This window comes from Sarcophilus harrisii, chromosome 1 (genome assembly GCF_902635505.1).
Source record: "Sarcophilus harrisii chromosome 1, mSarHar1.11, whole genome shotgun sequence".
In the NCBI taxonomy this organism is placed as follows: domain Eukaryota; kingdom Metazoa; phylum Chordata; class Mammalia; order Dasyuromorphia; family Dasyuridae; genus Sarcophilus; species Sarcophilus harrisii.
In genome coordinates this window covers 198,530,554-198,545,593 of record NC_045426.1, presented here as the reverse complement: position 1 = coordinate 198,545,593, position 15,040 = coordinate 198,530,554, and the positions used below count along the sequence as shown (strand labels likewise).

General features: G+C 33.6%; 1 protein-coding gene across 2 annotated transcripts in view; it reads right to left on the bottom strand.

Moving 5' to 3' along the window:
• Window positions 1-6,673: 6,673 nt before the first annotated feature.
• The window catches only part of KCNN2 (potassium calcium-activated channel subfamily N member 2), a 165,914-nt gene continuing 157,547 nt past the window's right edge, over window positions 6,674-15,040 (bottom strand). The window contains exons 8-10 of one of the 2 annotated variants that reach the window (XM_031968442.1): window positions 12,157-12,165; window positions 9,480-9,549; window positions 6,674-7,875 (exon numbers count right to left, since the gene is read on the bottom strand). In XM_031968442.1, coding sequence (XP_031824302.1) covers window positions 7,591-7,875; window positions 9,480-9,549; window positions 12,157-12,165 — 364 coding nt within the window. In that variant the 3' untranslated portion in view covers window positions 6,674-7,590. The remainder of the gene's footprint in view (window positions 7,876-9,479; window positions 9,550-12,156; window positions 12,166-15,040) is intronic. The other variant, XM_012541133.3, reaches the window with a different exon arrangement.

Sequence of the window (15,040 nt, the reverse complement as noted above, 5' to 3'; positions counted from 1 at the left end):
AAATTATATCTATTTTTGTTTTTGCTTTGTTTGAGATCATGATTGGTATTTTTTTTAAATAATATATTCTGCATCAGCTTCTTACTCTGTATGGATCTCTCTGTTTCATATGTGTTTCTTATAAACAACATAGTGTAGAATGTTGTTTTTAAATTCACTCTGCTATCTGCTTCCATTATATGGATGAGTTCATCCCATTCATGTTCACAGTTATGAGCCAACAAAGAAGAAAGAACTCCACCATAGAAACATACTATGGGAATAGGGAAGAATGGGGTTCATCTTCAGAGGAGGACTCTGAAATAAAAAAAAGCTTCTATCCCAAAGAATAATGTGAAATGGCTAACTGCCCAGGGATAATTTATAGAAGAACTTTAAGAAGAATTTTAAAATAAAATGAGAGACATTGAGGAAAAACTTTAAAAAAAACCATCAAAGAAAAAGAAAATTATGAAAAAAATTAACCAGAAAAGGAGATATAGAATCTCAAAGATGAAAATAACTCTTTGAAAATTAGAATTGAACAAGAAGGAAGCTAGTGAAGCTATGAGAGACCAAGAAATAACAGATTATAAAAAATGAAAAAAATAGAGTAGAATGTGAAACATCTTACAAGAAAAAACAACAAATTTAGAAAACAGTTCAAGAAGAGAAAATATAAATATAATTGGACTGCCTGCAAATTGTGACCAGAAAAAGGACCTTGACACAATAATGCAAAACATAATCCAAAAAAATTCTCTTGGAGTGATAAAACATGAGGGGAAAGTAGAAGTAGAAAAAAATCCACTGATCACCACTTCAATGAGAGCCTATGTGGAAAACACATAGGAACACAAATTTCGAAACCCTCAAATCAAAGAGAAAAATTTGCAAGAAATAAGAAAAAAAACAATTCAAATATGTTGGAGCTACAATTAGAATTGTACAGGAGCCACAATTAAAGTCCTCAGGTCCTGGAATCACATCTATCAATAATCAAAAGAACTATGCCTGTAGCCAAAAATATCATAATCAAGATTATTTATAATATTGAATGAGAAAAATGGACATTCAATGAACTTGAAGATTTTTAGAACTTTCTATCAACCAAACCTAAACTCAATAGAAAATTTTAAATATAAAAGCCAGCATTAAAGATCAATTTCAAGAAACTCAAGATGGACAAATTATGTATTTTTTTTAAAACATGGGAAATGAATACCATGTCTTTAAGACTTACATCAACAATAGGGAAGCTCAAAAGAAAGATTGATTCAGAGTTAAGGTAAAAATAATAATTATGTCATACAAATGAGGTACAGAGTAAGAATAGACACAGAGGCATTGTGGGGGTGGGGAGGAGGTTTTGTAGTTTTGGAAAACCTACTCAATTCAGAAAAGGGTTAAATGGACAACACTTCATATATACCATAAAGGGTATAGTACCCTCCAAAATCTATAAAGAAATAAAGGGGGGGTTATGGGTGAATCAGGAAGCAAAGGGTGTGAGAAGAAGATAAGGGAAGGATCCATGGGTGGGGAAAGGTTAAATAATAGTAAATTAGAAGCAGAATTAAAGCAGTCAGCAGGGATAAGAAATGTGTGTGTATGTATGTGGGGATGTGTGTTTATGTATATATCTACATATGCATACATAAATACTTCATTTTTTAACTATAACCTGTGTGGGAGTGGGGTGGGGATAAAAAAGGGAAAACTAAAGTAAAAAAGGTGAGCATCTAGGAACAAAATAATTTACAAGTAAGTAAAGATGTACACTTACTTATGAATATAATTTCTTTTACTAATATTTATACTTTCTTGATCTGGTAATTTGTTATAAATTTTGAATCCTCTCTGATGTTCTGCTGGGCACATGACAATGTTCTCTTTTGTTTGTTTCATTTTATTTTGTATTCCTTTTCTGCTTTTCTTTTTTTTTTAATAAAAATAAAACCATTTTTACATATGTTATCTCTTTTTATCTCACAACAATTCTTTTACATAGGTGTTAGTATTGCCCCCTCATCCCACCATTTTACAGATAAGGAAAATAAGGCACAGAGAGATTAAGTGACTTTTTTAGAGTCACACAGCTAGTAAGGGTCTAAGTAAGCTAGTAAGGGTTTAAACTCAGGTCTTCTATCTGACCACATGCATTGTATCTCTTGCTTGCATGTGTTTCCAGAGGGAAAAGGAAGAGGGATGGCATCATAACAAGATGCAGTTGGTGACTTCCATCTTCCTTTGCACAATGCAATGACTTTACAACCTGGTTTCCTTCTACCTTTCCAGAATTCTTACACATTCCTCCTCTCTTCCCACCATTCCCTGATACTTTCCAATCCAATAACACTCATTTTCTTACTATTCCTAGAACAAGACAATTTATCTCCCAACTCTGGGCATTTTCACAGGCTAGTGAAAATTCTTGCTTATCTGGAATAATTTCTTCCCTATTTTTTTCCCCTCTTGTCTTCTCTTATTTGTTTCAAGTCCCAAATATAATTTTCTCTTTTAGGATGATTTTCCCAATCCCTCTTAAGTTGGCTAATTATTCTCTATATTTCTTGTGCCCAGATTATGTGACACTGTCCCAAAGCCCAGTGGTATGGGACTCTCTTCTCATTGGGAAAGAAGTCTCTGCTCTGGGCAGGACAGATTTGGAGATAGATTTAAATTTCAGTTCTCAGCCCATCATCTACTGCGAAGTTTCAAAAAAATTTTTTGAGGGTAATATTAGCTTCTAACTTTGAAAGAGAAGATAGAAGAAGCAATCTGCATTTCAGGCTGCTAATGAAAAGGACTCTGAAGATTTGAGAGGGATGGGAAATCTTCATTATGTACCTGTTGCTACTCTAGAACCTTTAAGGAGTTCCTTCTTGGGTGAAATCCAAGACACACACACACACACACACACACACACACTCTCTCTCTCTCTCTCTCTCTCTCTCTCTCTTTCTTTCTCTCTCTGTCTCTCTCTCTCTCCCTGTCTTTGTCTCTGTCTCTCTGTCTTTGTCTCTGTCTCTCTCTGTCTTTGTCTCTCTCTCTCTCTCTCTCTCTCTCTCTCTCTCTCTCTCTCTCTCTGTTGAGCTGAGTTATCTCATTCTGAATGGGAGAGCTGCTTCATTCTATATTGTCTGGTATCATTTTTTTCTGTTTATTTTCTTTGATTTCTGTATGCTTTAATTTAGATAAGTAAGTTTCTTTGTTATTTTCCATATATATTCATGTGGAACTGACATTAGGTGGAGAAGGGATAAAGCTTTGAATATAGAGCTTGGGTTTCTTGCCCTTAAAATGATCAAGCAATCCAAAATTAGATGGAATCTGATGATATTCCCTAGACTAACAATATTTTGAGCCTGTTATCTTTTTTCTCTGAGGGGAGCAGAAGTGACCTCCAGCCCCAATTTCATGTTTTCTTTCTTAACAGGAAATTAAAATCTCCTTTGGAAAAGAGTATGGGGAAAAGAGGCTAAAGGTATGTCTTGAATCTTCCTTTGAAGAGATTTGGAGATTTGCTCTTCCAAGTGGAGCCTCACTGCACACATATTCCTACTCAGTCACCACTTCTGCTGATATACTCATTTGTTCATATTTGCTTGTTTGTTCCCTCACTCATCAGACTGTGAGCACCTCAAGAGCAGAAACACTCTTTTGCCTCTCTTTGCCAGTATTTGAAAAAATATCTGGCACAGAGTAGGCACTTAATAAAAAGTTACTGGTATCCAGCCCCCTGTGCACTGGGCCAACTAGCTGTCAATCATTTCTTTGTTCTTACCTTACTTAGTATCCCTTTTAGTAGATTGTTTCCCCATAACAACTTAAATGTTACAGACCTTGTACCATTGTCCATGGCTGGTATTATCTCTCAGTTCGTATACTATAGAATCAATGATGATACTAAATTCACTTACATGAGTACATATATATATGTATGGACTTTATCACATTCTGTGGCAACAGACATATCACTAACCATTGTTAGTTTTGTAAATAGTCACCATTAGCAAGGAGCAGAAAAAAATACATTGCCAATAAAAAAAGCCATTTGAAATACACCTTGAAGGAAAATGAATTGAATAATGTCTTTGAATGAATACAATATTTACTAGGAATGGTAGTATTATATTTGATTATTATTTGACCAAGAGGCAAAACTAAGGGAATGGGAATAGGGAGGTGGGATAGCAGGAAGATGGTTGGCAGGCATTGTACTTGCCAGATATGATGAACTCTCACCTCTCAGAAAATCATTCCACTAGAGCAGGAGATAAACGTCTGATTAAAATGCAGCATGTAGGCATTAAAGCATTGCCATTACGGAATTGCAGGGAGGTATGTACAATTTTTCAAGGTTTGATAAAATTTACTCGTAAATCCATCTGGACCTTTCTTTCTCTTCTCCCCAACTCTTCTGATAATGTCTTTTTATCTAATCTGATTTGTTATGAAACTGAATTGTTTAGTATTTCTAATTCATGTTGGATACTTGACATTCTTGTTATTATTTTAAATTCTATTTTGCTTGCATATGCAATAAATTTGTATAGTAGGTTCTGATGGGTCTTTTTACATACATTTACATACATTTAATTTTCAGATTTCCCTTTTTTTAAAAAACACTTTTTGGTTTGTGTTAAGTATTCCCAATTTTAAAAACTGTACATTTAGTTCTCTTTTTTTTTTTTTTAACCCTCCCAGGTAGCCTCTTTCAGTATTTACTGAAAAAGATCAGGAGACTCTGTCCAATAACCCCATTCTCAGTATTTGTAGTGCTCTTTCCCCAACTCAATCAAGATGTGAGCCCTGAGCTTATCTCATCTTGTTTAAATTGCTGTGAAGCATTCCTAAATCACTGAATAGTACACCAAAAGGTTTACTTTGTTTAGGACACTTTGTTATCACTTTTCAGTTTTGTTAGGCTTGTTCTTGTCAACAATGGAGTATGGGGGAGTCTTGTGCTCTAATACCAACCAATCTTAGAACCCCACTAGGTAAGGTTTTTTATGGCATTTGGTGACCAGGAATCTTTGTCAGGCCATTCAGGTCCTAGAGACTGCCTAGTCTTCTTTTAAGAAAAACTAATCCCTCTCATAGACCAAAGAGAGGAGGTGTGGACTGAATTATGTTTCAGGAGAGAGGGGAGGTGTGGACCTAACCAATATTGTGGGGAAATGCTGGTAGATATTAAGCCTATCAGAGTAGATCTTTATTTGAAACTTTTCTACCTAGGTAGGACCTGATAAGAGTTTTTACAATGACATATATTTTTGTATAACCAAATTCACTTCACTCATCCTGAGACATCAGAGTAGAACTTTTGTGGATATTTTAGATCTTTCTGGTACTTATCCCATTGTAGACTTTTTGCATTTTTTTTGAGGAGTTTCAGTCCATTCTTTTTAAGTATGTGGAATGTATACATTCTTATAGTAATGCTTACATTAGTGTTTGGATGTCCTCTTACTATCCTCACCCAACCTTTTTATTCTGTTCGGTTTTAGGTAGTAATTTTATTTTTATTTTCCCCACCATTTAGAAGCTAGATATATGTTCCTCAATATATACTTGTAGAATTTAATTTCATAATTCTCATATATATATATATATATATATATATATATATATATATTAGTGGACTAGTAATATATCAATCTTTCTTCAAGTTTCCGTTCTTTGGGTTGGATTTGTGAATTGATCAATGAGCTGTAAATTGGACTACTACCCAATCTCATCATTATGCCATATTAGCCTTTGTGTTGAAGGTAGAAATAGATGAATAAACTGTTTTTCCCTGGTTCCCTTTTTATTTTTTCTTTCCCTTAATAATAAGATACTAAAAATGTTCACGATTTTCTTAAGTGTTTCCCTAAGTTTGTAGAGGTGGATTTTTATATGAAAACACAAACTTTTTTTGATTAAGACAACAGATTTTATATAAAAATAATTCTTGTAATTAGGAGATATGCTTACGTATGTATGGCTACTATGATTTTTTTTGGTAGCAATATTATATCTTTGTGTTCTCCTAAGAAATGCCACTTTTTATGTTTTTGGCCTTGAAAGACAATGTTTGATTTTAGTACTGACAACAAAGCATAATGATGAAAGTTGCTTTATGCAGGCATATTATCCGTGTCATATGTTGCACCAGAATTCTATCTCTAGATAAAGAAGAAAGATATATCTGTATTGGCAACTTTCAAAGGTCAGAAATTGATTATGATGGGGATAGTTATAAAATGATGCTGAAGTCAGAGATTTATTTGAGAAGTGAAAATTTAGTTATTAATGAAAGCTACTAGGTCAAAATGACTAAAAGGAAAAGGGGAATCTGAATGTTATCCTGTTAAACATCACAGATGACTTTTCAAACTGAGTCTTACATTAAGTCCTTCAGGAAATCTATATGAATAACATAAGGAACATTGTCAGTGTGAGATAATCATTATTCAGGATGTCTTCTCAAATTGTGTTTACATTCATTGACTTTGTGCCAGACATGAAAGTAAAGACCAAAAGAAGACCACTGGTGTAGAATCATAATTCTGTATCAGGCATCTGTCCTACAAGAGGAAAAATTGTTCACTCTTCATTTTCTTAAGGGATATAAGTAAGAAGATAAGACAGCATGAGAGTGAATTGATAACTAAAAGTGAATTTTGACTTATCTTAAAAGTACTTTATTTTAGAAACATGAACAAAAATGTTCCCAACTTTATTTCAGACCTAGAGAAAGTAATTATGGCATGTTATAGTTAAAAAAAGGTCTATGAAAATGAAAGCACCTCTTATATTGATTCTCCTTTCTATTAAGCATATGTTCTTGAAAGCAAAAAAGATAGTCCATGATCAATGAATAAAAGGGAAGTTATGAAATATCTATTTTGTAGAAGGTTAAAATTCTAAAATTCCATTTAAGAAAATATTACTTCATTTTGGCTTACTCTTGGCACCATTATTATGCTAATTTTCTATGGAGAAAATTGATTAGTCAAATAGCTTGTGACACCTGTGCCATTGTTTCCCTGATAAAAGTGAACCTAGTCTTTAACTTACAATTTAATCAGAAACCCTTAAGTTTTACAAATGGAAAGGTGGCTATGTTAGTGACCTTATTTTATATACTATTTGAAAGAATACTGCACCAAGGAATTTAACTTTTTTTCCCAACAGATTGAAATTTTGGAAATTAGTGTTATTGGTATATAACTGTTCTCACTGATCATTTGCTCTTGAAGATAATGCAAAAATATGATTTTTCAAAGTTATGTTGGAGTGATAAAGCAAATATATGCAGAAATTAACCTTTTTATTATATTATATACTGTAGTAGTAAAGTTTGAAGTGCATGAATAAAAAGTTAGTGGAATTACAGGAGGAACAATCTATATAGTAATAATAGGTGCATTCCCTGTGTATCTGAAAGAAAAAAAAGAGTTTTCACTCATTTTGGCCTAAAACATTGTGTTCAGGTTCCCAGAATTCTGACATCAGAACCCAGATAACACTGATTAGAACCATAGGGCTTTACAATAAAAGCTAAAATATTGACCATATGATGGCAAAAAGTCTTTTATTTTGTGGTTAACTTATTCTCTTCTAGCTACTCTCTGATGAAGTTGGTGGTGCTGTAGAGGAGGACCTCCTTCGGGTCAAGGACCGTGACCGCTCTGCGCTGTAGGCAGCATTCTGGTTGTAGTTTTGCATCTGAGTTTCCATGAAATCCTGTTGTTGTTTACTGATCGTCTGACTTATCAGTTCAGGAAGGGCTTGAATGTTACCAATCAAAGACTCTAACTTATTTTCCAGGGTTATTACCCTCTTGTCAATTTCTTCACTTCTTTCATTTAGATCAGAAATCATGTCATACATGATGCTCTGTGTCTGAAAAGGAAGCATATAAAGCATACATTTAGTAAATGAAGAAAGGGTATGACCCCAGAAGAGTTTGAGTGCCAAATACCAAGAACTAGTAGACCTCCCTTCTGGTATGATGTCTAATGGGGAAAGGCTTGTTCTCTCCCTCCCTCTTTCCATTTCTCTCTCCCTCCCTCTCTCCATTTCTTCCTACCTCCCCCCTCTCCCTTCCTCCTCCCCCCTCTCTTCCTCCTCCTCCCTCTCTTTCCCTCTCTTCTTCCCTCCCTCCCTTCCTCCCTCTTTTTCTCTCTCCCCCCCTCTCTCTCCCCCTTCCCTTCTTCCTCTCCCCCTCTCCCTCTCCCCCTTCCCTTTTTCCTCTCCCCCTCTCCCTCTCTCCTTCCCTCCCGCTCTCCTTTCCTCTCCCTCTTTCCCCTTTCCTCTCCCCTCTTCCCCTCCTTCTCCCTCTTTTCCTCTCCTTCTCCCTCTTTTCCTCTACCTCTCCCTTTCCCTCTCTCACTTCCCTTCTCCCCTTCTCCCCTTCCTTCTCCCTTTTTTCTTCTCTCCCTCTCCCTCTTCCTCTTCTCCTCCCCTTTCCCCCTCCCCCTCTCTCTTCCTCTCTGTCTACCCCCTTCTCTCTCCCTCCCTCTCCCTCCTCCCTCTTTCTCTCTCCCCCTTTTTGTCTTCCTCCCCCCATTATTATCTTTCTCTGTGTGTCTTTCCTTCCTTATTTATTCATTCACTGGCAGATAAGATAGGAGAATAGAGTGCCAGGCTTGGAATTAGGAGGACCTAAATTCAAACCTGACCTTAAACACTTAGCCGAGTGGCCTTGGGCAAGTCACTTAACCCTGTTTGTCTTAATTCCTCATCTGTAAAATGTTCGGGAGAAGGAAATGGCAAACTATTCCAGTATCTTGGCCAAAAACTCCTCAAATGGGAAGAGTTGGACAAGACTGAAATTAACAACAACTGGTCTCAGACACTTACTACTGTGTGATTCTGGGCAAGTCACTTAACCTGCATCTATCTCAGTTTCCTCATCTGTAAAATGAGCATAATAGTGTCTGTTTCCCTAGGCTATTATAAGGATAAAATGAGATATTTTTAAAGAGCTTCATAAACCTTAAAATGTTACCTAAATGCTAGCAATTATTATAAATCCATTCATTTATTCATTCAGGAAATATTTATTAAACACATTTTCAAGCATGCTTGAAATGAAGGAATACAAAGAAAAAAGTAACAAAATAGTTGACGTTCTAAAGCAATACAAGTGAGTATAATATTTTAACATTAATAATGAACTCTAGTAAAAAAAAAGAATAAAAATTAGTAATCAAAAGTTTCTTAATGCCTCGGTAATAGTACTGGAAATGAGGGAAGAAAATTTACTACTTCATCTCAGTTCTGTCTCTACAATTTGTTTGACTTGGGGGGTAAATCACTTTTATCTCTTTAAATATCAGCTTCCGTGTCATAAAATCATAACCATTGACTGGGATTCTCTTTCCTCCCATACTTACATACATACATATCTGAATTCAGTCTGAATGGTCCTTGAACACTTAAAATATAGACTAGAAGGCCATGAAAACAATCCTGGCTTTTGAAAAGGGAATGTGTTGGCTCACCTTGACCAGGTCCACCAATGTATTTGCTTGGTCATTTAGTTTCCTTTGTTCCATTTTTACGCTTCTTAATCTATGAGATAAAATTTAAAGTCAGATAGTTTTCTTCTTTTTTTCTTTCATTTATCTTTATCTTTCTCCCCAAAAGCATGCACAAAATTAACAAGAGCAAATAACTGCATGAATAATGCCTTGAATATTTAGGATAAAGTTGAAAACTGGTTATGTATCTGGTATAATGAAAAGCATGCTTCTTTAACACCACAAAAAAAGAGAGCAAGAAATGTGATGTCCTCAGGACTATTATCCATCTTGTGGTTTAAGTTGTACTTGAAAAGGGGTAATAAGGATTTATTCATATGAGAGAAAGCCACAACATTCCTTGAAGCCTCAGTATCATGACAAATAGACATAGGAAGAAACACATAAAGCAAATGAGATTTCATTAGTGTTGTAATCATTCAATACCTTCCTATGCCTATATGAGCAGATACAATAATTAGCCCTGTTTAGTCTGAAATGGATTGGGTTAAGTGTTTTAGGCTGATGAAAACAGTGATAAGTGAGATTCTTATTAATTTAAATATAACTTTTATTCAACCAGCAGCATATTAAAATTCTAAATGTTCATAATTCTTTCACTTTTTTTTTAACTCTGCTTGAATTTTACTTCAACTATTTGATAAATTTGCTTGATAAAAATCTTGTTTTCAAATTTGTATACACGTAAGCCATAACATTTTAAAACTTGATGCTTTGAGGGAAAATATTGTTTTTTAAAAAATAAATGCAATATTCTCTCAATCTTGCATTATGTATACCTTAAAGCAAAAATGAAAAAATGAAACTTTTTTTCTAAATGATGGGTTAAAATTGACTTACATTGTATATTACTTATGGGAAAATTATTACTTGGTACAATCTCTCTAACACCATCATTCTTGGCATTTCAAAGAAATGAGTTACAAATTAGATTTGTTATACTTCAAAAAGTATAATGTGCTCTAAAAAATTAATAGATCAAGCAGAGGTACTCCTAAAATAAAAATTATTTTAAAAAAACCATCATCAAAATTGAACTCATAGTTTAGAAGCTCAATAATTTAAAAAGAGCAGTTTAAACTACTTAGATAATAGTATTAAGCTAGTTACATAATTATACAAGAAAATCCTTTGACTTTTAGGGCAAGAATTACAGGGGAAATTTCTTCAAATCTTTAATTTCTTTGAAACCACTATAACCCATGTGTCACAGACCTGCCACATTATGGCAATATATTCTTTGTTCTTTCAATCTATAATAATTTTAGATTATTTATCTTACTTTTCTTTGAGAGCATAAGAAATTGAAATTATACTATATGGCATACATTTTCATTAAAAAAGATTAAAGATGGAATGTTGTAAATTAATCCCTAAACTACAAATTCTTAACTTGAGTTCCATAAACTTCTTAAAACATATTTTGATACCATATTTCAGTAAAACTTGTTACCTTTGTAAACCTATATATTTTAGGTGTTTAAAATATTATTTTGAGAAGGTGTCCTTAAGCTTCACCAGACTGTCATGACACCAAAAAATATTAAGAGTTTTGGTCCTAAACAGAAGATTCCAAAGGATCGTTTCCCCTTAAATGCCATGTATCAGTGTGATAGTTTTTACATACTAAGTTTATGGACACCTTTAAAAAATACTAAATTTATATGTTTATTATAGATATATGCTATGATATGCTAGATAAGCAATATAGAAACCAGGACTACCATTTTATCTTTTTCCCTAACTTTGAACAAACTGCATCCTCATTTGTATAATAAGGAGTTAGATTGGATATTTCCTAAAATCAAATAAAACTATATGTAAAGTACTTTCCAGAATATTAAATCACTGTGGCTAAGGATATTATTTTCTATCATCATCATCATCATCATCATCATCATCACCATCACCATAACCACCACCACCCACCATTATCATCATTTTAGCTCTCTTCACTTATAAAGACTTATAACAGAAGTAGAATATCAATATGGCTTTAGATACAAAGATAAATGTTTACATTTTTGAAGTTATCTTGAGAGGGTGGAAAATTATGCCCTTCAGATCAGGGAAAAATCATAGAAAAAGCATCAGTTAAGTATTTTACATACCAAGAGATGGTGCCTGGTTGATCCCTTAAGCAATTATATTATACTTATATCTCAAAGTAGAATTTTGCCCATCATGATTTTCTCACAGAGTTTGGAAAGGTTAAGATAAATTATATATATTTGCCTGAACTGAACTTTTCTTTGTTTAAAATATTAAGTCCTCTTAACCTGGAATGGCTTCCTGGTTTGTTTGTTCTTTTTTTCTAATAACTGTCATTATAAAGATCTAATGGGAAATGGTCTTATTTTAGCTGCAGCTGCCAGAATAAAAGATAACATGCAGTGTTTGTGTGTTGTGGGTTTTCCCCCTCAAAGTTAAAAAAGGGAGGAGAGGGAGGAAAAGAGTAAGAAACATATTGAGTCCTTCCTTGTGAACTTCACTTATCACAGAAAAAAGACCATGAATTTGGATCACATTTCTATGGTAGCAATCAGACTACTGAAATTCACAAATAAAGGATCTGCTGGTCGCATGCAGACGGTAGTAAATTCTGCAAATGTTGAGCAGAGCAGCTCATACAACTTACTTCCGAGCTCTATTTTCATTTTGTTGAAATAAAAAGACAAAACAAAAGAAAAGAAACTGTAAAATATATTGAAACAAAAGAACATAGAATGGTGTTCAGATGGACACAGGGGGCTCGATTCACCAGCTGGAAGGTCCTGCACTAATTCTGTAGGTTCATATGTTTCACCAAAACTCTTTAGAATAATTCTAGTGTTGTTTATTTTTTCACCCCATCAGTTTTTCTACATCGTTGTCCCCCATCCCCACAACCTCCCCTCTATGCAGCAAATTTGCCTCAAAGTTCTGGTTATATACATAGTAATAGTGATGATTCAAGATTAGTGGGGCTGAAAATGGAAAATAATTATCCAATTTTTATTCATAACAAAGAAATTTAAAAAATAAAAATGTCTAGGTATCTTTTATACATGAATTGATATTAGAAACAACAGTATGACATATTTTGTATCAAAGGCAACCTCTATTGATATGTGATTCGAATAAGAACAGATTTTAAACAATCACTTAAATTGAATTTTACTTTTGAAATACTTCTTATTTCATTTTGGATTCTTCAGAAGTTTGGTTTTGTGAGAAGATAATCAAGACCTATTTTATGCATATATATCCTATGTATCTATTTAATATCTACATATTAGATAGATGGATGGATGAATCTATTCAAATATCTATCTATCCATCTCTTGTTATCTATGGGAAAGGTTCATATTACCAATAGGCTTACAAGAAGAATCATAAAATGATAAATTTTAAAGTCAAAATCACAATGAAAAGAATAAAAACTTCTGAATCTAATAGCCCCATGACTTAGATTTGTCAATCCAAAAGACAAACTACATTGAAAATTTGTTTAAATTAAATGGCACAAATCAAGAGGTCAGTTATTGAGTAGGAGAAGTATTAAGGGGGTTGAGAAAGAGGAAAAATGAGGAGGGAAGTGGAAGATGATAGATTAAACAAAAACCATTAGATCTATCAAAAATTAGTAAGTAAAGCTCCCTGGAGGAAATACAAAACAACAAAAACCAGAACTCTATCAAACAAATTAATTTTCAGTACTCATTCAACTATCAAAGTCTAAAGCAAAAACTCTCACTATGTCTGAATGGTATGACTCTATCAAAGACCTTGCCATAAGAATCGAGCCCTATGCGCTTTTTAAAAATATTCTAAACTTCAACCAAGTAAAATAAGACTACGTATTATCAGAATAAACTTATATGACACAAACTTATAAACACACAACCGAACATTTGAAAATATAGTTTTCTTAAAAACAATATGCACAGGACTATCACATTATTGATCAGTAAAATGAGATTTGTTGTCTTTGAAAATTGCTTCAAGTCAAAGTTCAAAATTGTAAATTCATATTGCTAGAGAAACAGCAGTATAAACAATATCTGATAACAGGTATTCCTTCAGTTCATTTTAATACAAATATGGCATATCATAATACCATTAAAATAGTTTTAATATTTGTTAATATATTTGGGATTATGCTTTACAAAGTTTTTATTTTATGTATTTTGGCTTATATGAAATCACACCTATACATGTAAAAATAACGTACATACATTTATTTATAATATCCATTCGTGTACAAAATCAATTTGCATTCCACTATTCACACAATGCTAATACTTACATCTCCAGACCTGTCTCTGCATCTTCATATGCTCTAATCAGTCAACAAGTATTTTTAGAACCTACTATGAGCCAGGCACTGTGCTAAGTGCTGGGGATACAAAGAAAGGCAAAGAAACCAAACCAAAACAAAACCCAGTCCCTATTCTGAAGGTCACAGTCTATTTGGGTAGACAACATGCCATGTAGAAATAATATATACACATTAAAGTCTGGATAAATCTCCTAGAGGGAAGGTATTAAAAATAAGGGAAATCTGGAAAGGCTTCTTGTGCAAAGTAGGATTTTATAAGGGACTTTAAGGAGACTAGGGAAGGAAGCCAGGAGAAAATTCCAGATTGGATTGATAAAAATTCTGTTAGGAAATGGAGTATTTTGGACTAGAAAGAGCAAGAAGGCTACTGTCATTGGATCATGGAGTACAAGTGTAAGAAGACAAGAAAGGTGGAGGGGAAGCAAGTTATGAAGGCATTTAAAATCAAAGAGAGAATTTTATATTTGATTTTGGAGGCAAGAAGGAACCACTGAAATTTATTGAATGGGAGTCGGTATGACATGGTCAAATGTGCTTTTAAGAAGATCAGTTTGATAACTTAGTAGAGGATGATTAGAGTGGGGAGAGACTTAAGAAAGGAAGAATAATGAGCAAAGTAATATAACAGTCCAGGTGTCAGACGATGGGGGACTGGACCAGAGTGGTGGCAGTGTCAGGAAAGAAGTGAGAGATATTATAAAAGTAGATCAAAAAGATTTGGAAACAGACTTTCTCCCACCCATATAGATATTTGCTTTACAATATATATGAACATACTTTGTTCAATACATGCACTGGTAATGCATATACCTATAAGAACAAAAATATATTGGAACTATTTGCTCTTGAAACACATAAACTAACATATACAGTCAACAGAAAAAAATTGAATAGATAAAAACACACAAATTTATGGGAAAGAGTAAGTGGCACGTATACAAGAAGTGAGTGAATTATAAAGTTCCAACAAAATTTTAATGATACTGTATTGGTTAGATAAATTATTGAAAATAATCAGAAGAAAGTTCCAAAAGTTTGTTCTGTTTGATACAATATTTTAGATTTAAGGAGACACAAAGGTCAATATCTTGAACAGAGCAAGAGACTAGGATTCAAAAGATCTTTTTCTTCAATTACTTTCTTGCATGTTAACATTACAAAAGACATTGTGATTTTTTGTGAAACAAATCATCTTGGGAGG